Raw genomic sequence first — 25,160 nt, forward strand, 5'->3', positions numbered from 1 at the left:
TTTATTTGTATCCGAACCATACAGGGCTGGCCAACGGTCCTGCAAAACACCGGTCCCTATCCAAGCGTCTTTCCAAAACCTCAAAGACTCCCCATTACCAATAATGCCCCTGAAGCAAGACATGAGGCTAACCCCATCTTTGACCACCCCTTCCAAGTGTCGGACCAGATTCTTCTAGCAGCCCGGTATATTGCGTTTCAAAGGCAAGAATAACCACCTATTCCTACCCCATGAATGCTAATAATGGAATTCCTCCACAGCCCTTCAATATCGGTTTTAAATCTACACGCCCATTTAGCTAACAAAGCCGTATTTACAACCGATAATCTAATAACCCCCAGCCCTCCCTCCTTTTTTGGCTTAGTGACAACCTCCCAAGCCACCCAGTGCATCCCTCTCCCCTCCTTACAACCACACCAAAGAAATTCTCCTCTATCATTTTTTCAATTTCATCAACCACCTTAACCGGAGCCTTGAATATCGAAAAATAGTACACCGGGAGACTAGCTAACACTGATTTTAATAAAGTAAGCCCCCCCCCCCCCACCATAGACAACAACTTCGACTTTCAAGAGCTCAAACGATTTCGAATAGTATCCAAAACCGGGTCCCAATTACAAACCCGATTCATGTTAGCACCCACCTTAATGCCTAAATAAACAAAAGGCAAATTCCCAACCTTGCACCCCAACAAGCTCGCCATGGAGCTCACCTCTGAATCCCTCACCCCCAAACCGAAAAGAACCGACTTATGAATATTTATTTGAAGACCAGAACACAAGTAAAAAATCCGAAGCAACCGGTTAGTAACATTAATGTTTCTATCATTCCACTTACCCAATATCAAAGCATCATCCGCATATAACATATGGGTAAGAACCGGACCATCATTAGGAAGCTTCAAACCTTCCAAGACACCCAACTCGCTAGCTTTATCCACCGTACATGCCAAAGCTTCCATAACAATGAAAAATAGGAACGGGGAGAGAGGATCTCCTTGTCTAAGCCCCTTTTGACATTGGAACTCATACGTTGGAGACCCATTCACCAAAACTGAAGACCGAGCCGAGCTAATAATACCTTTTACCCACATACACCATTTGGGAGGAAAACCCATTTGGGATAAAATAGATAAAAGAAACTCCCAACTAACGTTATCGTAAGCCTTCTCGAAGTCAATCTTTAAAATAAAAACTTGCTTCCTCTGTTTCTTGATCCAACCAATAACCTCATTCAATACCAAAGGCCCATCCAAATATATTGGTCCTTCAGAAAAGCAGACTGGGAATTCGAAATCACCTCCTCAATCACTTTCTGAAATCTGACAGCAATCACTTTGGAGATACTCTTACTAATAACCCCAATCAAGTTAATGGCTCTGTAATCCTTCAAACCAACCGGCGTTTTATTTTTACCAATCAACGTAATAAACGACGAGCTACACTCTTTACTAATCTTCTCGGAATGAAAAAACTCCTCGAACATCTTCATAAAATCATTCTCCAGGCTCTCCCAAAAATGAACAATAAACCTGAAATTAAAGCCATCAGAACCCGGCGCTTTATCCGCACCACAGTCAAAAACCGCCGCCTTAACTTCATCTTTTGTAAAAGGAGCTATCAAATCGTCAATCCTTCCTTCCGGGACCTGTTTCAAATTATTACACAATAAAACCGATCTATGAAAACTAGTTTCCTTAAAATGGTCTCTAAAAAACCCAAGGACCTCTCTTTTAACAAGAGAAGGCTTAGAGACCCAAACCCCATCAACCTTAATCCCGAGATAGCAACATTCATTAGGTGTTAACCAAGATTAGCAAGAAAAACTAAGAAAACCAATTACGATTATTGATTTATTTTTCATCAATGGTTGAAAATTCTCTAAAATTACAAATATTTTGTCACCATCTTCGGTAAACTGGTAAAACGCTATCAAAGACACTAAGCTAAGCGTAATAAATCAAAAGGATCTTTTGAAATATAGCAAAAGGTTGCGAATTTAAACACACTATATAATTTAGTCAACATCTAGAAAAACACAAGTTGAGTCTCTTGAAAATGATAAAACCCTCTACAATGTTCCAAACACAATGTAACTCAAAACTCACTCTCAAGTCCCGGATCGATAATCAAACACGATATAAACAAATAACTCTTGTTTATTAATCAGAAAATATAACTCTAAAAACTGATTACAACTCTCAAACCCTAACTCGGTTTGAGTCTTGATAAACCCTAACTCGGTTACATTATGCTCACCCTCAATAATGTCTAACCATAACTCAGTTTATATAGACTAACCTAACTTGCTAGTCAAGACATTACCAGATATAATAAACCGTAATTGTAACCCCATAAACCCATTACATATTAATTAATCTCACGGGCCCAATAAGTCCAACCCGGTCACATAAACGTGATGGGACTTATGGGCCTATTAAGTTGGAAATTACTTCCAACACACCGTCGAGCACATGCAAATTACTCATCATACAATGATACGCTCGCATAAAAATTAATGTTTATGGATTAATAAAAGACGTAAATCATCATTAATTGTTGTTCATCATGTCAAGCAACGCTTATTACAATACAAATACAAACACGGTACAACTCCAAACTTCTTCAACACGCAACATATTCGTAAGGCCGATTACAAAGAGCCTTCGTAGATATAACAACAAAAAAGAAGCCTTTGATCGAATCAACCACGACACAAGGTATTCCCAGAAAACGGGTTTATGACTTTATGTATGTATTACTGGTGTCACTCTTTGGTTTATTTGAAGAACCCGTAATAATAAAAATATTAACAATCATGATGAGAAGCATTGGGTAATCAACTTCTAGAAGTAGAAACTAAAGAACACTTGTCAAAATCAAATCAAAATACATAATAAAATATAAAATTCAACCATTTGAATACTATTTAATAAACCAAATTAAAAACCAACCAACCAACCAACCAACCAACTGAAACGACCCGACGAAGTAGAAGTTGAGTCAAGCACGTCGGTTACACACACACTGCCATCCATTCTCATACGATAAACCACCTCCCGCATATTCTTCGCAAAAATAACTTCCCAAAATCTCACACCCCACACCACCACATAATAATAATAATAATAATAATAATAATAATAATAATAATAATAATAATGCACTCTCCCTCCGATAATAATAACATTCAATCCAAATCCATTTGATCTAAACCCTAATTAATGGATCGACTGATGATGTTCCAATTCCACTCCACCGAACCAGACAACCAACCACCACCCATCGACCAAATCCTATCCCACCCAATCATCTTAACCGACTGCATCCGTCTCGCCGTCCACGACGCCAAATTCTACAAACTCGAGTGCTCCGACGTCGGAAAACACGTCGATCATCTCTCTCACTTACTCCACTCCGCCGTCCGCTTGTCCGATCACTCCGCCACCCTCTACGAACGCCCCGTCCGCCGCATCTTCAACGACGTCGTTCGCAACCTTAACCGCGCCCTCTCTCTACTCCGCAAGTGCCGCCACCGCGGCTTCATCCGCCGCTTCGTCAGCATTGTTTCCACTACGGATTTTAAAAAAGTTGCTAATATTATTCAAGCATCCATCGGTGACATCAAGTGGCTACTCACCGTATTTAACTTTAACTCCGACGAAGAAGAAGAAGAAGAAGAAGAAGAAGAAGGTATTGTTCTTACTTTACCGCCAATTGCCAGTAACGATCCGATTTTAGCCTGGATTTGGTCTTCTATAGCCTCACTGCATAATAGTCCATTGGATTTGAAAATTGAAGCTGCACGTGAATTAGCCACATTAGCACGTGACAGTGATCGTAACAAGACGGTTATTATGGAAGAGCTTGGATTCCTCCTTTGTTAAGGCTTTTAAAAGATGAATTATCACCCGAGACACAAATCGCGGGCGCGGTCGCACTTTTTCACCTGGCGAATGATAAGACGAGGGCGCGGGCGGTTTTTAACGAGCACGGGGTTCCGATTCTCGCGCAGGCGTTTCGTAATTCGCCGATTTTGGTTCAGATCGAGATTGCGAAACTGATTGCCAGAGTTGCGGAACACGATAGTTATTCGCAGGAAGGGTTTGCGCGAGAGAATGTGATCGAGACGCTTGTTACGTTGTTGTCGATTAATATATTTAATGACGATCGCAGTAAGATTAATAAGTTTTTGAGGAGGAGTTTTGGTTCGGCGATTGAGATTAATAAGCAGATGGAGAGGGGTGCAGTTATGTCGAATTTTGGGAATAAGAAGCCGTTGTCGTCGTTGGTGTGGCCTAGGAACAAGAGCGGGAGTAAAACCGAGACGTCGCAGTTGATACTTGAGTTTAATACTAATTGTTCCGGGGCATTGTGGATGCTTGCGAAAGGTAATGTTGCGAATTGCAGGAGGATAACGGAGACGAAAGGGTTACTATGTTTGGCTAAACTTATTGAAAAGGAAAAAGGGGAATTGCAGATTAATTGTTTAATGACAATTATGGAAATCACATCTGCAGCTGAATCTAATCCTGATATTAGAAGATCAGCATTCAAGACTAATTCACTGGCTTCAAAAGCCGCAGCCGAGCAGCTTCTTAGACTGATTGATGAATCAGATAACCCTGTGATCATGGTCCCAGCCATCAGGTCAATCGGTCATCTGGCTCGAACGTTCCCTGCTAGACAGACTCATGTCATTAGTCCTTTGGTCAAACAACTTGGTCATGTGAATCCAGATGTGGCTGCTGAATCAGTCATCACTCTTGGGAAGTTCACATGTCCAGATAACTTCTTACGTGCAGAGCACTCAAAGACTGTAGTTGACTTTGAAGGAGTCAAACCAGTGATGAAGTTGTTGAGGGGGGATGAGAGGACTCAATATCATGCGCTGGCTCTTCTGTGTTACCTCGCGCTGCACGCTGGAAAGAATGAGCAGTTTCAACAAGCAAGAGTTTTGACAGCTTTGGAAGGTGCAGATAAATCGGTTGCGAATCAGTATTCGGAACTCAAAGATTTGGTTGCGAAGGCGGTTCATCATCTTAATATTTCTGGTTATTAGATTGGTAAATTAACTTAGACTGACATTAATGTAATTTATGGGGAAGGTTTTTGTTTTATAAATCTCTTGTGGGGCAAATATGGGTGTTCTGTTTTTAGTTGTTTGGTTAAAGATAAGAGTGGTTTCGTTAATTCGGTTTAGTTAGTTTGAAATACAAGCCAATTTAAGCTCATTTAGGTTATAAAATTTAATCAATATTTAATTTTAGTATGTAAAAGGTAACAGATCTTTTTTAATCTATAATGAGAACGAAGAAGATACATGATATATTATTTTTAGAAGGTTATAATGTAACTTTGTGGAGGTGAATCTCGCTAGGCGTTTTTCCCACGCTCGTCAAAATCTCCCTAACGGCTGAGATTGAAGAATGATGCGATGTAGATGTGGCAGTGAGTGATGAATGATGAGTACCTCCAGATGTGGTGTTGAAAAAGATTCCTTATCCTTTTTATAAAGACCTTGATGTTTTTATGAAAACTTGATTTCTTGCTTGCTTCTAGTAATTTGACATTTTGTGAATGCGTTGCTTCAGTTGGGTTTCAAAAATGAAAGTTATGATAGGACGTCAAATTGATAGCGAAGTGATATATCAAGATTACTTTTTTATCATATATGACTGAGTATTTATATTTTAATCATATGAGTATTTTTACCTTGTATATGCTTAATTATCCTCATGATTATTAGTTTATCAAGAGACAACAGACAGGTTTGGATACATGTGGTTATCTTCCGTTCTAAAGATATAACATTAAAAATATAACCTATAAGACCATATTGATAACTTGTATAGAATTGCAATTCATTGATGTGCCTGTAATACAAAGAAAGCCTTCATATATATAGAGGAGAAATTATACCTATACAAGGAAACTAGAAATATCGTCTAATATTCCCCCGTAGTTTGCGTGTGTCGACCGAACGTTCAAACTGTGTCTGAATTCTTGGAATAATTGACGTGACAGCCCTTTCGTGAAAATATCAGCGTACTGAGAAGCAGACGGGACATGGAGAACACGAACGTGCCCAAGGCGAACCTTTTCCCGGACAAAATGTATATCAATCTCCACATGCTTGGTACGCTGATGTTGAACAGGATTTTGAGACAGATACACAGTCGAAACGTTGTTGCAGTAGACTATAGTTGCCCGAGATAGTGGAACATTAGGTTCAAATAATAAGTTACGAAGCCAGGTAGTCTCGGCAAAGACATTAGCAACCCCGTGGTATTCCGCCTCTGCACTAGATCGGGAAATGGTAGCTTGGCGTTTAGAAGACTAGGAGATCAAATTGTCACCAAATAAACGCAATAACCTGAGGTGGATCGTCGAGAGTCTGGGCACCCACCCCAATCAACATCGGAGTATGCCATAAGGGAGCAAACCGGTGATGGAACAATACGTAAACCGTGATCTATAGTACAACTAAGATACATGATAATACGCTTCATGAAACTAAAATGAGAATCACGAGGAGCATGCATGAAGAGGCAAACTTGTTGAACTGCATAAGTGATATCCGGTTTTGTAAATATGAGGTAGTGCAAGGCTCCGGCTAAAGCGCGATATAATGTGCCATCGGGAAGTAAGTCACCATCAGAAGCGCTGAGTTTAGCCATAGTGTCGACCGGGGTGGCACGTGGCTTACGGTTGGACAATCCTGCTCGCTCGATAATATCTCGATTATAGGTTGCCTGAGATAAAAAAAAGACCATGTTGATCCCTTGTGACCGTAACCCCAAGAAAATGATGTAGGCGTCCAAGATCGGTCATGGCAAACTCCTGCGAGAGGGTAGAGATAATAGAATGCAGGAGTTGCGTATTCGAAGCAGTCAAAACAATATCGTCTATATATAACAACAAATATGCCTGATTCGGACCATGATTATAAACAAACAGAGACTGATCACATGTGATTCGGTGAAACCCGTGAGTCATAATAAACGTCAAAAACCGATTGTACCATACCCGTGGCGCTTGTTTGAGGCCATATAAAGATTTTTTTCAACCAACATACATGATTAGGGTGGTTGCTGTCCACAAAACCCGGAGGGTGATGCATGAATACAGTTTCTTGTAAATCTCCATGTAAAAACGCATTTTTAACGTCTAGTTGATGAGTTTCCCATGATCTTGACACCTCCAAGGTTAAGACGGTGCGAATCATTGCCGGTTTAACCACCGGGCTGAAGGTGTCATCACAATCGACCCCCATTGTCTGATATTTACCATTAACTACCAATACAGCCTTATATCGGTCAAGAGACCCATCAGACTTAAACTTGTGGTGAAACAACCATATGCAACGTATAATAGGATAATTAACCGGAGATGGAACCAGTTTACCACGTATCATTAACCTGTAAAGCCTGAAATTCGTTGATCATAGCATCACGCCAATTAGGATCCGATCGAGCTATTTGGTATGACTTGGGTATTGGAGATATAGGCGGTGTGATAGTGGTGTGTAGGTTAAGTCGGGTGACAGGTTTGGTGATACCGGCACGGGCTCATGTGGTCATGGGGTGATCAGAATTGTTATCGGAGGGTTGGGATGAGATGTTGGATTGTGTAGGATCAGTGGTTGAAGATTGGGCAGGTGGGGTTTGAGCTGGTTGGGTATTGGTGTGGGGAAATTGTTGGGGAACAGATTGAGGTGAAGTATGTGGACTGGAAGAAACTTGAACAGTAGGGGCTCTGATGTTGAAAATGAGTGTTCGTCAAAGACGACATGGCGGGAGATGTGTGTTTTACCATTGATGGGATCAAAGCATCGATACCGTCGATGATCGGTTGGGTAACCAAGGAAGATGCATTTGATTGATCGAGGATGGAATTTGTGTGGGTTTGTAGCGGTTGTATTCGGGTAGCAAACGCATCCGAAGACACGAAGATGATCATATGTAGGGTGACGACGATATAAGGTAAAATGTGGTGTGTAAAAACTTAAACGGTTAGTAGGCAAAATATTGTGAATATAGGAGGCGGTATGAAGGCCTTCAACCCAAAAAACGGGTGGTAAACGAGCATGGTTAAGTAAAGTACGGACAATGTCATTTAATCGACGAATTATGCGTTCAGCACGACCATTTTGTTTACCATTTTGTTGGGATGTTTGAGGGCAATAAAAACGAAAGGTAAGGCCATAGGTGTGGGCAAACTGTTTAAAGTCGTTATTGTCAAATTCACCACCAAGGTCACATTGGAAACTTTTTATTTAAATATTAAATTGGATGTGAATAAACTAGTGGAATTTGGTGAAATTTGTAAAAGATTCTGATTTGAATTTTAATGGGTAAATCCAGACAAAGTGAGAAAAATTATCAATTAGAACCATAATATTTATAGTCAGCCCGACTTATTATTGGTGAGGTCCATAAATCACAATGTACAATATCAAACGGAGCAAAAGTAATAGAATTGGATTCATAGAATGGAATACGTTTATGTTTTGAAATTTGACAAGAATGACATAAAGATAAGTGCAATTGTTTATTACAAGAAATAGATAAACTAGAACATAATAAAAATAATAGGGGCATTTACATATTTTCCCTTTTTAAAGTCATTTATTACATATTTTCCCAAACTAAAAAAGTTAATTACATATATCCCCTTCTTAAAACATATATATAACATATTTGTCCATTTCATTAAAATTACCTTATTTAATGACTAAAATACCCTCACTAACAAATAAAGATATAATTTTGATATCACTAAATAATTTTCATTTTTTTCGTTTTTATTAAACCTTTTGTTAATATTAATATATTCAAAAATTAAAACAATTTCAACATCATATTAAACCTCTTTTTTTCTTCTGTGATAAAAAAAATTTAACACAATAGATTTCAACACTTCTTATTACGAACAACAACAAAAAAATAATAATAAATAAATATGTTGCAGTCTGACCAAGCCACACCACCGCTAGCCATTACCGCCGAAGACTGCTGCTACTAAATCTCCTTGCTGGAAAACCGCTGTAGGTTCTGGCATAGCCAACGATGGTGGAATTCGTCGCTGTTGGCTGATCCACGTTCGCCCCTCCGTCGCCAGACCCTCACAACCCATCTGTACATCGGAGTCATGGGTGTTGCAAATCTGAATAGTGGTCCGATGAGGGCTGGGGTGGGTGTTTCAGATCTCAACATTGGTGGTTTACCTTGCGGCAGGATACAGTGGCTATGGTGTTTGGTTTTGAAGTTCAGATTTATGAAGGTTAGGGATAGGTTGTTGTTTGGTTTTGAAGTTCATTAGGTTGAGTGGTTTTGTAAATTGTTAAGGGGTAAATGGGTAATTTAATCTGAAAAGGGGAGATATGTAATTCATGTTTAGAGGTTGGGGAGATATGTAATTAGTGGTGTTTAACAAGGAGAAATATGTAAAAACCCCAAAATAATATGGGATCATCCGGGTGACCGTGGCGATTGTGCCATTGATGAGCGTTGGTGTTGATGAAGGCGGATGGAATGACCGGTTCAGTGAATGAATAAAGTTCCCCCGTGCTATCGTGGCGGGAAAGTCGAGCCCCAGTCTTGAAATCCTTCACAGTAAAATCTAATGGGTCAAATTCCATAGAGGTCCAATTATCAATATTAAACTTACGAACAGAAAGAAGGTTTTTGATAATCTGAGGGTTGTACAAAATATTATTTAATTTGTATGTTTGGTTTTGTATGGGATAAAGGGTGTTACCGGATCCGTAAATGGGAACGGGATTACCATTACCAACGAAAATAGAATTTACAGATAAATTAGACACGTGAGAAGAGATTTTACCTGGGTCCGATGTGAGATGGGACGAGGCACCTGAGTCCATATGCCAAGGATCTGATGAATTGTAATATTGCTGACCCATATTAACTTGTCCCATGGCTTGAGCAAGATCGTTTGCATTAGATTCTGAAAAACCTACAAATTCAAAGTTTGGACCTGGGTTTAGGCCAGTAGTGGAAGGGGCCGATGGGTTGGACTGGTTTACCGGTTGCTAAGTTGGAGCGGAAGGCGAGCCTGCTGTAACCATCTATGATGCACGCTGGTTGGTGGACCTGGGATAGTTGGACCATTGTTGATTGTTATTCCACTGATTATGATGAACCGGTTGTGTAGGGTATGGGCTAGGAGGTGGATTGTAGCCATTGTTGGGCCAACCATGATTGGACCAAATTTGATTACCTGATGATTGGGAATTCCCAGTTCCGTGTGGGTGGGAATGACTTTGATTTCCCGAGTAGCCACGACCACGACCCCTTTGATTTCGGCCACGACCTCGGTATGAATTGTATCCACGACCGCCTCGACCCGCATTATTATTATTAGAATAAAAGTGTGGATTAATACCTTGATGGGTCCCCGGTTGCATGTGATTTCCAGTTGCCATGAGGGCTGATTGATAGCTTTGACGGGCTGCTTGACGTTTCTGTTCAAGATCGAGTTGCGTGAGAGCTTCATCCCAAGATGGCGTGGACTGGTTAATAATGGTTTCTACAACCTCGTATTCACGAGGTAAACCGTTGACAAGTTGTGTGACGAGTCGAGGTTCACTTACCGGTTGATCAACGTCTCCGAGTTGATCGGCCAAGTCCTTCAGTTTTTGGCAATAGTCATCCATTGATGAGCATGCGGTCAACTGAAGATTGGTAATTTGTTGTTCAAGTGTGGCAGCCCGGGCACGTTTGTTATTCAGTAGATACTTTCAAGTTTGACCCATGCGGCCCGGGCAGTGGTGTTGGCTTCTAATATCCGGTTAAGGATTTTTTCCGTGATCGTGTTATAGATCCATTGGAGAACCAACGAATCTAGTTCGGACCATTCTTCATATGTGTCGAATGTGGGATCCAGAGCTTCGACATTCTCAATGTGTTGAAGAACTTTGTAAGCCTTAGCGTGTAACTTAAATAGTTTCGTCCAAGACGAGTATGTGATGGTGGTTCCGTCTAAGGTTTTGATTTTGGTTTGGATATTTGTAACCGAATAAGTTGGGTGTAGGGGTTTGCTTTTAGCATTGTCGGATGTCTCACCATCTGTTTGCTTGGAGTTGTCACCCATGGGTGATCGATCGATCGAAACCGATAAAGAAAGAAAAGGTAGGAAAAAAGAAAAAAATAGAGATGGAAAAAGGATATGGGGTTTGGCTCTATACCATGATAACTTGTATAAGATTGCAATTCATTGATGTGTCTGTAATACAAAGAAAACCTCCATATATATAGAGGAGAAATTATACCTATACAAGGAAGCTAGAATGTTTCATAAACTAAATACAAATCCCTTTTCAATATATATCTTCTAAAATATATTTTCAATATATATCGTCTAATACATATAACATTACTTATTTTTAATTCATATACGCTTCGTATATTTAAAAAGTTAGTTGTGCTGTGGTACTATTAAAATTTCTGCCCCGTTGATAACAGTGGCTAAGCCTTGCATGTGCTCTAGGTCGACTCTGGTCGTGGCATGATACATGCGGTATTTGCTTTCATTGTTCAGGATCTTTTAAAACTTTACAAGTATACACGCTTTTTAAAGGAAAACGCTAAAATGTTTTCATGCAGTTTGTCTTGTTACAATATGTAGTTTGTCTTGGAAGTTCAATAACTAATTGTTAAGAATTTCAAGATAAGATTCAAAAAGTTTAACCCATAAAAAATAAAGATTGTTATTCGTAAAAAATGATTTAACTTACATGAATTGTCTAAGCTACACAAAATAATAAATGATAGAAAAGTAATAACTAAAATGCATTCGTAATGACTAAAACAAACACAATCAACCTACTCTCAGTCAAATACTTTTTCCATTCAATTAGCCAATCTACCAAGTTGGGTAATAAACTGAAATTATTAAAAATAAATTAATGTTATGTATACTGAACTATTGAAAAAGCAAATTAGTAAGAATTATTAATGGATGTAATCGGAATAATTATCATAATAATTCCGATAAGGAAATAAACCAACAATATTTACGTATATCTCAAAATCTTCAACATGTCCATTGAATCTTGGAGTTTGATGTAGAACCTATATAGATTATAGTAAAATTAGATTACAATTAAAAAGAATACAAAAAACAAAGTGGAAAGAAATTGAAATGACAATGAGAATAACGAATAATTTTTGGCATGACAATATATATCTTACCAAACAATCCCTAATAAGAACTTAGAGAATTGTTATTCACATAACCATCGTCAATATAACAACAACCACATCCAGATCAACAACATCAAAGCTAATACCATCTGATTATATAAATATGAAACAAAAGTTAGCAACAACTAATATTATAAGTTTAAATAAAAGTGACTAATATATCATATAAATACTTTACCGGAATTTTGTGTCTGGCTAATCGAAGCAATGGAAGACTGAAATGAAAACGGATTCATTTTGAAGCATAATATATCATATATTGAGAGAGAGAGAGAGAGAGAGAGATGAATTTGAGGTGTTAAATGTTAAGGTTTATATAGTAGTTAGGGGTGATTTGACATTAATAAAAAAAAGGTAATATGTGACATGGATTTTATGTGGCATCATATGTGGATGCCATAGTTGAATGCCAAGTGAATCATTGTATTGTTTTAATAGTATTGTAAGATAATTATTATTATATTTTAATGGGATTACTCCAAACAATAGTAAATGGTTACTATTATATGGAGTAGGGGTGTTCATTGGATTGGATAACGGATTGTTCGGTTTATTTGGTTCGGGTTATAGGATTTTAGGAAAATTTTAGGTCCCTATCCGAAATCCGCTCCGATCCGAACTAGGAAAATTCATATCCGATCCGAATCTATCCGAATTCAATTCGAATCGGATTCAGATTATATCCAAATATTCCAAAATAAACTTAAAAGATTTTCCTAATTTTTGTTGATAACATTTAATAGTTTAGAATTACAATAAACATACAAACCGGAAAATACGAATTGCTCTTGAACACAAATTTAAAGTTCAAACTTCAAACAATAGTCTAATAAATACACCAAACCGGAAAATATCACTAAAAACATGGTTTTTATCGGATTAAACGGACATCCAAATAATCTGAACAATCCAATTTTTTTAAAATTCCATATCCGAATCCGAATTAGTTATTCGGATATTGATCCAATTCGAATATCCGAATAAGAAATCGGCTCGGTTTATTTCGGTTCGGTTCAGATTTTGATTTTTTTTTCTTTTGGATTTTGGATTTCTTGAACATCCCTAATATTTCTAATATGGAGTAATCCTTTCAAGTTTCAAGGCAACACGTGAAGTTGTGATCTTTGGATTTTGGCCATCAAAGTTTCATAGCTTTACATGTTATACCCTTCAATTTTCATAAACAAACTTTAGCCTCCTTTAAACTTTTGTCATTTACATGTTGTCTCCTCAACTTAAACCTTCTACATCAAAGTTTTCCAACTACTAGATTTATGGTTTTAATTTCCAAGCATGGATATTGACAAAAATTATTAAAACTTTAACCGGTCCCTCAACTTTGATAACAAAAACTTTTACAATAAAATAGTTAGCCTTTCAAATTTGGACACAAAAAATTTACATTTTTATAATAAAACTTTTAGACGCTAGAATTTGACAACAAAACTTTAGACACTTCTAAATTTTCAGCTTTTGCAACAAAACCTTTACCGTAATAAATCAAACCGACACCTACCGAGTTTATGTCACTTCCCCACAGGTCGCAACAAAACACGGATAAAAATACCTTTTTAGATGATTTGGCGATATCGATGGTCATAAATTTGGTCACTTCCGACCGATACACATATAAATAGAATCTTAATTAAGCCCACAACTGTTTAAAAGAATTAAAAAGTGCCTCTTTATATATTACGTAGGAGAATCCCATTTGGTAGTTATTCTTTCAATTTTAATTTTTAAAGAAGACAACCCTTCTTAACGACTAGCGAGAATCTAGCTTGAGAGCCAATCAACATTTTGGTAGACTTTTTAAAAGTCAACTTACCCACCTATTTGAAGACAAGAAACTAGAAAAAAGAAACAAAAACTTATGAAACACAAGATGGCTAAGTTTCCTCATTCATTGTTAGTTCTATTTGTTTGTCTATCATTCCTTCATACATATTCTGCTATTTCAGGTACACTTCCTTTAATTACTTTATTATACGGGTAGTTAAAACTTTATAATTACTTGAATTAAATTAATGTTGGGAAACTAGAATATTAACTATTGGTGTGTTTAATTAGATAATGGTTGCAAATATAGTCCAAGATCAACAGAGTTGTTTCAAGCTTGGCAACAAAAGATCGTGGTTTTCGAGAGTCGAAGAAACCTAAGAATCGTGTCACGTCCACCACCACCAAAGCCGAGCAAAATTCGAAATTACAAAATTAATGGAGCCTTTTAAACTTTTTATGTGTAAAGTTTTTTTAAAACATTGTAAATAATCTATTACCAGTTTCATTAACAAGGATATGACATTTTATTGTGGCACATAGTAATTGTTTTAAAGTTTGTATAGTAATCATAGACCGTCTACTTGATTCAACATGTGTTGTCTATCTGTGATGATTAATTAAGAGCTAGTACCTAGCATTTGATTAAATTGTACTAGAGTTACCATTTACAAATTACAAATTACAACACGCTTAGAAGTTAAGGGTATGTTGAGTTTCCTCAAATATGTACAACTTCATATACTTTAATTAACGATCAAGTTACCATATGATATTTCTATACAACTTTATTTTTTAACCTCTGTAACTTGTAAGGGTGTTCGGAATGGAACCCACCATCCCCATTCCATCTACCCATACTACTTTGGCACCAAATGGTCGGAGTGGTGTTCCCGTCCTCTTTCATCACTCCTCCAACCCCCCAACTTTCATTTCTTCTTTGACAAGTTGTCCAAATTGCTATCCCGATCCCATCTCATCACCTCACCAATTCTATATATTCCGGTCCCATCTTTCCTTCTACTTAGTCCATCCTAAAATAAAGTTTTATGAAGTTGTACGATATTGGCACCTTATATACTATACACATTTTATTAGACTTGTTATAGAGACCCGAAGAATTAAATATTTCTTTTTTAAATGGATAAACCATTTTGTATTTTTATTAAAATTAAAGTCAAATATTCCTTACAACATAATATAAGCATGAAAGACAAATAGCCAATCGTTAAATAGTTGACTTTTTAAAACTCAGCCTACGCTAGATTTGCTAAAAACTAGTAGTTGTGGTGTATGTATTTCTATTATCGCTTCTTCCCTATCAGGTAATTAAGTTATGCTCGCTGGCTTATTCGTTAACTTGGGTTGTAACTTGTAACAAAACTACAAGGGGGTGTTTGGTAGAGAGATTTGAGGGTGGAGAATTAGGTTTCTCTTGTTTGGGAGAATTAGGCGGAGAATTGGGCGGAGAATTGGTTTTCTCTGAGAATTGGGTGTAGGCAAAAAGTAGAGAAATCCAATTCTCTCCATTTGGAAGAGAAATGGAATTCTCTCTGCTTCTAAATCGGGTCTCTGCTCTACTCCGTTCGCGTATGATGATGATGATGCTCCGACCGGCGATGGTGATGATGATGCCGACGTCCGGCACGGCGGCCGACGCCGCAGCCACGTCCGTTCGCGTCTCTGAGCCAAAACGAAACCCTAAATCGCGAGGCGGTGTTGCGAGGCGGAACCCTAAATCGCGGTGTTGATGTTGCGCGGCGATGATGATGACGCTCTACTCCGTTCGCGGTGTTGCGACTCGTCTCTGAGCCACCATTTCTCCACCATGATGATGCCGAGGCGGAACCCTAATCACGTCTCTGCTCCCGTTTCTCCACCCATTTCTCTATTGTACCAAACAAAGGAAATGATTGTCAATTCTCCACCCATTTCTATTTCTCTCCAATTCCATTTCTCTCCCATTTCTATTTCCATTTCTTCTCATTCTTTTTCTCTGTACCAAACACCCCCCAAGAGTAATGACTAGAGCTTTTTTACGTACATGATAACAATTGCTATAGCTAGATGAAATGTCTCCAAAATAAGATGGTTAACATAGTTGAATATCATGAGGTAGACCGTAGACGGTAGATACTAGATTCATAGTATGCTATGAGAAGTTAAAGTTTGGTAGAAAAGGGAAAAGGGAAAGAGTAGGGAAACCTTAAAACCCGAAACACCCCCGGACAAAAATAGGAGTAGTGAAGATTGTACTTTGACTAAAAATGATGATTGAAGTTAAATGAATCTGAATCCAACAGAAAAAAACCGACAAATAAAAATATTTTGACGTTTATGCGTATGCTAGTATCAATGTGATTAATTAAAAAATCACAACTTTAGAATGTCTATATGTATTAGATAATACCCGTCATATTACCCAAACCGGTAACTTTTATAACATGTTATATAATCTATAAAAACGTAAGGAATTATATGTATATTTTAGACAAGGTAGTTGAAAACTATATAATTTATATTTCATATTTCAAATCAATTTTATTTTTACTAACACATATCCAACGGTCAATAAACTAGTGGTGAAGTAGTAAGGGAGAGATTTGATGTTATATGTGACCCATGTTCGCTAGTTAGATTCTTAAACTGAATAGATTTTATCCCACCGCATTTTCATGCAAAGTGTTCACAGGCGTTGGTTTTAGGTAAGGTTTTTCCCTGATCGAAGAACGAGTGTAACCCGATATGATGAATTCAACCAGCAAATCGTTCGGAGAAAATAAAAAAAGGTGGGTCCAATTTAGTTTTGTGTGTAATGGTGGCGGTACCAAACCACTTGTCTAACAAATTCAAAAGCAGCATGTTGACAGAAAATAACTAACCAACCAACCAAGTATGAAGCTATTTCATTCTCATGAATCCAACACAGTGAGCAGCAGCAAGGAACAATGTCAATCACCACCATAACCACCACCGTCTCCATCGGCGATCCATTTGAAGTTCAGTACGCTCGCTTCTTCAACTGTCCATTTCGCTCCACACAACATCCAGCTCTGCTTCCACTTTCTAAAAAGCCTAAAAACTCATGGATTTCGTCCAGTTCTCTCGCATCTCTCAGATTACTCGCCACCGCTGATCACTCCGTCATCCTCACTGTTACTCTCCTCGGCCACGTCATCGTAAGTTATTATCATCGTTCCTTACAGTTACAGATCTCTCGTTTTTTGTTGATTCAGTTATAATTAGTTCGTTATCGTCATTACAGTTACTGTGCATTTGATTAACGCTTATCGAGCAATTGAGATGTAAAATAAATCGTGTAACTATCTCTATTTGTTGTTTGTTAATTGATTAACGCAAATTATACTAGTTAAGTGTACGCGTTGGTGGCCTAATTTGTTCTAAGTCAGATATTATCGTCAATTTGTGTCGTTAATTGTTAATTGTTAATTAAAACTCTGACTGTGCATTTCATTGCTAACAGTTATCAAGCAATTGAGATGTAAATCGTGTAAATGTGTAACTATATCTACGTGTTGTTAATTGATTCTAAGCAATTGTAAACATGTTAACTGTACGCGTTTGTAACCTAATTTGTTCTAAATCATATATTATTGACAATTCTGTAGGCTGAGTATTAGATTCCATCGGTTCGTTCATACACGCAGATTGCTAATGAATTTGGTAGGCTGACCTATGTAATTAAGTGATTTTGTTCCAACTCAGGTCTAGTAACCTGTTTTCATGATTTACTGGAGCTGAATTGTGACTCTGTTCATGATTAGAGTAGTATTAACGTCCTGTAGAATTATAATCGATTTTTATTAAACCGTGCTATTACACTGTGATCTGTGAGTTGTTGTTAGCTATCTATTAATATTATTTGCTTTATTATGATATCTTCAGTTGGCTTGGTACAAATGTGCAATATCATTGAGTTAACTGTAACTATATTTACATGTTAATTGATTTTACACAATTGTAAACAAGTTAACTGTACGCGTTTGTGACCTAATTTCTTCTAAACCATGTGAAATGGCGGATTATGTAGGCTGACTATTAGATTCCACATGTTCGTTGTTTGCTAATAACCTGTTTTCATGAGTTACAGACATGATTAGAGTTTAGAATACTTGATTTTTGTTAAACCGTGCTATTACATGCTGATCTGTGAGCTGTTGTTGGCTATCTAATAATATTATTTGCTTTATGATATCTTCAGTTGACTAGGTGAAAATATAGAATATCTTTGAGTTTCCAATAGTGTTTCTGTTTTTAGTAATTAGTATCGATATTCGCCATATTTGTGTCATTTATCATTAATTCAAATTCTGATCGTGTGTTTTCTACAATTCCTCTGGCATTTAATTGCAAACTGATACTCGTATCAAGCATTTGAGATGTATATCCTATAACATCTCTACTTGTTGATTGATTTTGCTCAACTTTTAACACATAACTGGACGCGTTCACAACATAATTCGTTATGAATCATATAATATGGAAAATTCTGTAGGCTGACTGTTAGATGCTACCAGCTCGTTCATACACACTAAATTGGTACTTCATATGCAATTTTAAGACAGAAGAGAACGTTAGGAGTTGCATGCTGGTTAGCTATTGTAATTTGTACACGAGAAGTTTTCAAACCTTGCATCTATTGTAATGCTATCTGTGGTGCAATTTTGTAAAAAGGCATTATTTTGGTTTACACAGTTCCTATATTATTTTGATTGGACACTTGTCTTATGCTTATGGTGTAGCAGTTGTGATGGTATAGTCTGTTTACTATGAATCTTTATCATAAACCTAACAAACTTTGGGTACTAAAACATTCCAGGAAGAGCATTACATTTCAAAGCTAAATTTCACCTGGCCTCAGGTCTCATGTTTGACTGGATACTCTCCTAGAGGTAGCAAGGTTGTATTCATGAGTTATAAAGATGAAGTAGGCCAGGCAAGACACTCAGATTTGTTCATTGTTACCAATGGTTGCACTCATACAACAATTTAAGACCTCAGTTAAGGTGTTTTGTTGTTTGCAGATTCAAAAGTTTGTTGTGCGATTTCTCGCAATTGATGAGACTGAGAGATTTATAAATTTCTTAAAGGTTCAACCCTTTCTCTTTCTCTTCCGTCTTTTGGTTGTTGTGGCACAAGTGTAATTTCATCTTCTGCTATGTAGGAAGCCTTTGGGCAAAATGGGTCTACATCTGGCATCTATAAATCCAAAACATCATCTGAATCTGAGTTCGTCCCTTCTTTTGAAGCTGAAAATAGGTTGGTGAGAAACTGAGAATATATTGCCTATTTTAATTCAGTTTAAGCTCATGACTGAATTCTTTTTGCAGACCGATCCAAGACTGGGACCTGATAACCACTAGTTCAGAATTTTCTGAACCAATTTATAGGTGAGAGATAACATAATTACTCATCTGAAAGTCTGCAGCTAAATTTTAACTGAAAGTTAACTTGTTTGTGTAGACCAATACAGGACTCTAGTTCAATGACAGCTTGTGATTACACTTATATCCAGCCATTTGATCCAATTGAGAACCATAATGGAAGGCATTTAAGTCAGGATGTTCAAGGAAAGCTCTCGGCTTTTCCTCCTAGTTTCACATCAAACTCTGCACCCATGTATAGGTGGGAGATAATATAAAAACTCATCTGAAAGTCTGCAACTAGATTCTAACTGAAAGTTAACTTGTTTGTGCAGACCAATCCAGGACTCTAGTTCAATGGCAGATTGTGCTGACACTTATATCCAACCATATTATCCAATTCAGAACGATGATGGAAGTCATTTAAGTCAAGATGTTCAAGGAAAGCTCTCGGCGTTTCCTCCTAGTTTCACATCATTACTGATGAACTGCTTCCCTGTGGCTAATCTAGGTGTGTTTCAAGCAACTGATCCAGAAGACGTCATTCTCAAAAGGGATATCATGGTATTTCCTATGGCTAAATCAATGATATTTAATTTTTTATAATGTTATAACTGGTTTTTATAGAGTTTGTAATTGCTAATGCAATAATTTTATTCCACAGAAATATCTGGAAGACTCTTCCTTCCGAGGTATATGTTTAAATATGCAGCCAGCTTAATATATTCATCTTTTCAAAATAAAATACTTATAATAACCTAAGATTTGGTGCTCACAGAAACGCTGAGCAAGGTACAGAAGGTCGTAAATGAACTTGGAGATGATTTGCTGCTGTAATAATCTTGCAAAACCACAGCAATATTAATAAGTAAAGTTCATATGATTCTGATTTTCCTTTCTTATGCACTTGTTATTAGCTACATGATACTAATCTACATTGGATAAACAAACACTAGCCATTAAGTTGTATCACTAGTAGCCGTGAAAACTTTTATAGTATGTATGACTGCCTATACATTACAATGCAATTTTGACCATCAGCCATGATTTGTGCTTCTCATCATATTTCTTTAGGACCCGAAGCATCAAATCTTACCATTGACAGTTAATAGTATTAGATAATGTGGTTAGAGGTACTGAAGATATATAATCTGTAAACACTTAATAATAAGAGAGTTTGAGATCGCCTAATAAGATGGTGTATCTTATTGTGATTTGCCCACTAAAAGTCTGTTTTTATTGCGAACACCTTTTTAAAATACTTCTTATTTAAATATTTAGACTATTCCTGTTGTACATATAATTAACACATTTGTTATTTGTATAAAACATTCCATGTTTAAAACAAATTCATTATCGATTGATCAATTGCCATAAAGTAAATGAGATCTAACATGTTAAAAGACTTCTCGATCTAAATGTCATGCAGCTGTTGAAAGTAACAACAAAAACCAAAGTCTTTGCATCGAAGTGGTTCTTGCAGAACTTATAACTGGCAAACGTGCACTCGTGGGTGGCATTTGAGATCCCAATAGATTAAATCACTTATAACAGTTATACACAAGCACTTTCAAAGCATGGACTGTTGGCAAGATAAGTTGTTCAGAACCATAGTTGATTAGTTGCTAGATCTGAATGTAAAGATCCTGATACACATTTATATCAGAACCATAGTTGATTAGTTGTTCAGAACCATAGTTGAGATCCCAATACATCACATGTACAATCTGTGCTAAAGATCCATTACATAAACTGATACACATTTATAGACTAGCATGAACATGCTTGGGCTCAAGATCGGTCCAATTGCCAAAACCGAAGGCTAAAATGACGCATATGGACTGTGATAGGATAGAAGGGGGTAAAACTGAATACATAGAAATGAATTCATAGCTGTACAACACCGATGCACATACACATCATTCTATCGGAAGAAAATTGACATACAGTTCAATTACAAGATGTCACATGTATGTATAGCACAGCTAACCTCATCATTTAGCATGGTCTGGCATTGTTGGAACCTTTCTAAACGCGTGTTTCCTACAACGCTCAAAAATACTGTCATATATCAGATCAAACTGTACCCCTGCTCTTTCTCGGTTCACTACAAAAAGAATGTGATCCCCCTCAACTATCTTGTAATACCTGCACAAAGCCGTATATGTCTTTAACACGCTTGATCATATTCAAAAAGCACATCCAACTTAACCCCTCTTAAAGCATTATTTTCAGTTAATACAAGGATTTTTAGAAACTTGAATATAAATCATACCATATTCCCGGTTGCAAAGGCTGGCATTCAGAATCTTGAACCACAAATCGATTAGGGTGTTCAACTGGGAACTTAGGGTGTGTCATGGATACAGTATTTAACGCGCCATCGTTATCCCACCATTCTTCATCCCTAAAGATCAAAATATATAAAACATTACACACAATATTTTACAAAAAACATTATAAATACTGAAACAAATTTAACCAACCTATAGCCCTTAAAAGGTAGAGGAACATCAGGTGGGTGCCTCCATTGACACATCTGCAAGACTCTGATAAAAAGCAACGGGTGGATTCCTAGTACATTTGAAGGTACTGTGTAACCCAAGAATTTCCTAGTACGTTTTGTCGCATAACTAAAATAGTATGTACAAGGAAAGGTGTTTAGACGGCTGTTGAGACGTAACGACCCTTGAATTGTTAGATCTGGAAGGATCCAATCACCAGAAGCAAACGGGCCTGAATTCCCGAGAAGACAATCAACAAGTCCCCAAATGCCGGCTTTCCTCCACGACATATTGTAATGATCAAACCCAAAATTGTAATAATACTTTAATATAGGAATATCGATCCAATCATAAACAATAACTCCAACACGTAATAACTGGAGCAGGAATGTTGGCTTCATGGACATCCCGTCTGGCCTAAAAACAAATACATAAATTTGGATCAAGAACAAAAGGTTTCAACATTCAAGTAAATAAATATTTACAGAAATGGAAATTTAAAACTTACTGCATCCCGTCCAAGTAAGCTCGAGTAGTCCCATTAAACGCACCAGATAAAGATGTCACACTGAGTACCCAATTTTCAGAAGTGTTTTCATATCCCCTGAATGCCTGCAAATTTGAAAAAAAAATCCAATTAGAAAAACCATAAAATGACAATGTTAACATCATCCCGAAACAAACACAAACCTTATCAGCCAACATTTGCTGCAAAACCCGAATTACTTGAGCCCCGGCCGAATGCCCAACAAAGTGAATAGGATGTTCTTCATCCCATTGAGGGTAGTGCCCTGATAAACATCAAACCAAACATTATTAAATTTGGTTAAAAACTTTTTACTCTAACCAAAAATTAAAGCTTTAATTCTTTGTTTCATTAAATTTATTAACCTTGTTCGTATATTCTTCCAAACTGCGAATGCCCACAAGCCTTGCTGTGTTCTTCACCATAATCAACCTGTCCACCTTTCAAGTAATAGAACAATTATCTTGCCCTGAAAAAAAAAACATTTTTTTATAACCAAAATCCAAATAACTTGCATGAACATGAACAAAATTTGGGTCCCCAAGATGGTGCCAAAGTGGTAACGAGTTGAGAATCTATTACGCATGTCTGGGATCAGACCCCGGCACCACCTGATTTACTCTAGGACACATGATTTACCAACAAACCTGTCGTAAATGCTGGTTAATGAACCCAAATCAGGCACCAAAACCTTCTCATCTTTTTTCTCTGCCCCAGCAAAATAAGATAATCCACCTAATCTCTGTTACCCAAAAAAAAAAATTTCTGTTTAGATAAATTCTTGCAAGGGAATCGATAAGTCATGAATGCTAATTTGATAACAACAACCATGCCCAATAAAATCCCACCAATTAACAGGGTCTAGGAGGGCGAAATGTAGGGATGTACCAAAAGTACCCATACTTAAAAATCGTCAAAAATGGATACCGCTACCTGAATTGCTTAGTATGGTACGGTACCGGTTCTGTTTAGTACCAAAAGCAAAAAATCTGTAAAATACCAATACCGTACCTATCCCAAAACCTTTTCCTAATCCCTAGTGGAATGTAAGCAAACCGCACCTATATATGTATGTATATATGAAGAGAGCATAAATAAATAATTACCCCTTTTCCAAATCCAAATATTCCATGAACCAAGACAATGGGGGGCAAATCATCATCCGAGTTATCCCTAATGGCCGGTTCGATATTGGACTTGAAAAACAAAGCATTCAAAGCGGAGGAAAGATCACCGGCAACCGCAGAGCTAAAAATGTAAAACCCATATGACAAATGAACCAAGGAACTCACGAGCAGCTCGATAAATTGAAGGGCGGCTAAAGAAAGCCGAAACATTTTCTTTCTTTTTCTTCCGAAGAAATTCAAGAAAAAGAAAAAAGAGCCTTCTTCTTCGTTAGAAGAAGGCTCTAATTTCTTCACAGGAAGAGTCGAATGGCAATCAAGAAATGAATGTTTTATAGGATTTTTCTAGAATTTGGTTGGTGTTTTTTTTCCACGAATATCTGAGTTTTAAATCATTGGAGGGGGTTACAGGCGGCATGTTAATGTTCACTCATTCAATTTGTACAAAAAGGATGGTGTGGATTGGTGTCACGTATGCATTGGAATAAACGTGAATCAAATTAATATATTATTTTGTGGGTCCTACGTCCCTAGGGTGAATCAAAATGGGGATATCACGTTAAATAATCTGCTTTTAGAGCAAATTAACAAATAGCCGAGAGAGTAAATACGAAATAGCACGTGAGATTTCATTTTCTTAAAATAGTCTTCGAAATCCAACTTCCACGTGAGATTAGGATATTCTCCATGAGTTTTTGTGGACCAATCAAAATCTGCCATGTGTCAAGCATCCCTACCTACCACGCAAGTTTTCATCACAAATCCGTCTTAAACGTTACTTTTCGTATCAAATTTAACCTTATGAAAACCAACTTTAACGTGATGTTTCAAGCTGTTTTCGTCTTTAACGTGAGTTTTCAAAATTATGTTTTTTTAAGTTTTTTTTTAAATTCATCTCCGAAGATGAAATGTAAATGAATTCGTCTTTTAAAAAAAATCATAATCTTCATCTTCTTCATCATCTTCATCTTACCGGACACCACCACCACCACAACCACCCACCACCACCATGAAATTTGAGTCGAACCATGTTCCACCGCCGCTATCACTGCCGGTGATTATTCCGGTCACCGTCACCGCCACCACAGACATCCACGATATTGTTGTTAATGGCGGCGGTGGTAGCGGTGATGGCGGCTGTGGAACATGGTTCGGCTCAAATTTCATGGTGGTGGTGGGTGGTTGTGGTGGTGGTGGTGTCTGGTAGGATGAAGATGATGAAGAAGATGAAGAATATAGTTATTTTAAAAAAGACGAAATTCAAATGAAATTCATCTTCGGAGATGAATTTAAAAAAAAACTCAAAAATCATCTTTTTTGAAAACTCACGTTGGAGACGAAAACAGCTTGAAACATCATGTTAAAGTTGGTTTTCATAAGGTTAGATTTGATGCGAAAAGTAACGTTTAAGACGAATTTGTGATGAAAACTTGCGTGGTAGGTAGGGATGCTTGACACATGGCAGATTTTGATTGGTCCACGAAAACTCACGGGAAATATTCTAATCTCACGTGGAAGTTGGATTTCGAGGGCTATTTTAGGAAAATGAAATCTCACGTGCTATTTCGTATTTTCTCTCTCATGAAATGGGCTATTATATTAATTTGCTCTTAACTT

The 25,160-nt window shown here is 37.3% G+C and overlaps 4 protein-coding genes across 4 annotated transcripts; 2 read left to right on the forward strand and 2 right to left on the reverse strand.

Moving 5' to 3' along the window:
* Window positions 1–3,223: 3,223 nt before the first annotated feature.
* Window positions 3,224–5,449, forward strand: LOC143564689 (uncharacterized). The gene is made up of 2 exons (XM_077051887.1): window positions 3,224–3,850; window positions 3,916–5,449. Exons 1-2 carry the CDS (start codon window positions 3,224–3,226, stop codon window positions 5,059–5,061), a joined length of 1,773 nt encoding a protein of 590 aa, XP_076908002.1. The 3' UTR covers window positions 5,062–5,449.
* Window positions 5,450–10,748: 5,299 nt separating this feature from the next.
* Window positions 10,749–11,114, reverse strand: LOC143564690 (uncharacterized). Its single transcript, XM_077051888.1, has one exon. It carries the CDS (start codon window positions 11,112–11,114, stop codon window positions 10,749–10,751), a length of 366 nt encoding a protein of 121 aa, XP_076908003.1.
* A 5,839-nt stretch (window positions 11,115–16,953) lies between these two features.
* LOC143564691 (protein POOR HOMOLOGOUS SYNAPSIS 1-like) lies at window positions 16,954–20,441 on the forward strand. Its single transcript, XM_077051889.1, has 8 exons — window positions 16,954–17,184; window positions 18,846–18,962; window positions 19,051–19,116; window positions 19,191–19,285; window positions 19,357–19,416; window positions 19,725–19,953; window positions 20,054–20,081; window positions 20,168–20,441. The coding sequence occupies exons 1-8, from the start codon at window positions 16,954–16,956 to the stop codon at window positions 20,224–20,226; spliced, it is 885 nt and encodes a 294-aa protein (XP_076908004.1). The 3' UTR covers window positions 20,227–20,441.
* An 805-nt stretch (window positions 20,442–21,246) lies between these two features.
* LOC143564681 (uncharacterized) lies at window positions 21,247–24,003 on the reverse strand. Its single transcript, XM_077051879.1, has 8 exons — window positions 23,526–24,003; window positions 23,067–23,161; window positions 22,785–22,888; window positions 22,584–22,684; window positions 22,402–22,505; window positions 21,876–22,310; window positions 21,665–21,796; window positions 21,247–21,537 (listed from the first exon to the last, which is right to left on the reverse strand). Exons 4-8 carry the CDS (start codon window positions 22,596–22,598, stop codon window positions 21,384–21,386), a joined length of 840 nt encoding a protein of 279 aa, XP_076907994.1. The 5' UTR covers window positions 22,599–22,684; window positions 22,785–22,888; window positions 23,067–23,161; window positions 23,526–24,003; the 3' UTR covers window positions 21,247–21,383.
* Between the last annotated feature and the right edge of the window lie 1,157 nt (window positions 24,004–25,160).

This window comes from Bidens hawaiensis, unplaced genomic scaffold (genome assembly GCF_021521415.1).
Source record: "Bidens hawaiensis isolate Kalapana, Puna unplaced genomic scaffold, B.hawaiensis_p1.1 tig00022146_1, whole genome shotgun sequence".
Taxonomy (NCBI): Eukaryota; Viridiplantae; Streptophyta; class Magnoliopsida; order Asterales; family Asteraceae; genus Bidens; species Bidens hawaiensis.

Coding starts and splice junctions, on each gene's coding strand:
- LOC143564689 (XM_077051887.1), top strand. CDS start 3,224: ATGGATCGACTGATGATGTTCCAATTCCACTCCACCGAACCAGACAAC. Junction 3,851..3,915: donor ACAGTGATCGTAACAAGACG/GTTATTATGGAA, acceptor TTATCACCCGAG/ACACAAATCGCGGGCGCGGT.
- LOC143564690 (XM_077051888.1), bottom strand. CDS start 11,114: ATGGGTGACAACTCCAAGCAAACAGATGGTGAGACATCCGACAATGCT.
- LOC143564691 (XM_077051889.1), top strand. CDS start 16,954: ATGTCAATCACCACCATAACCACCACCGTCTCCATCGGCGATCCATTT. Junction 19,117..19,190: donor GATTTATAAATTTCTTAAAG/GTTCAACCCTTT, acceptor TCTGCTATGTAG/GAAGCCTTTGGGCAAAATGG. Junction 19,286..19,356: donor TCTTTTGAAGCTGAAAATAG/GTTGGTGAGAAA, acceptor TTCTTTTTGCAG/ACCGATCCAAGACTGGGACC.
- LOC143564681 (XM_077051879.1), bottom strand. Junction 22,311..22,401: donor GCTTACTTGGACGGGATGCA/GTAAGTTTTAAA, acceptor ATTTGTTTTTAG/GCCAGACGGGATGTCCATGA. Junction 21,538..21,664: donor CCTTTGCAACCGGGAATATG/GTATGATTTATA, acceptor GGCTTTGTGCAG/GTATTACAAGATAGTTGAGG.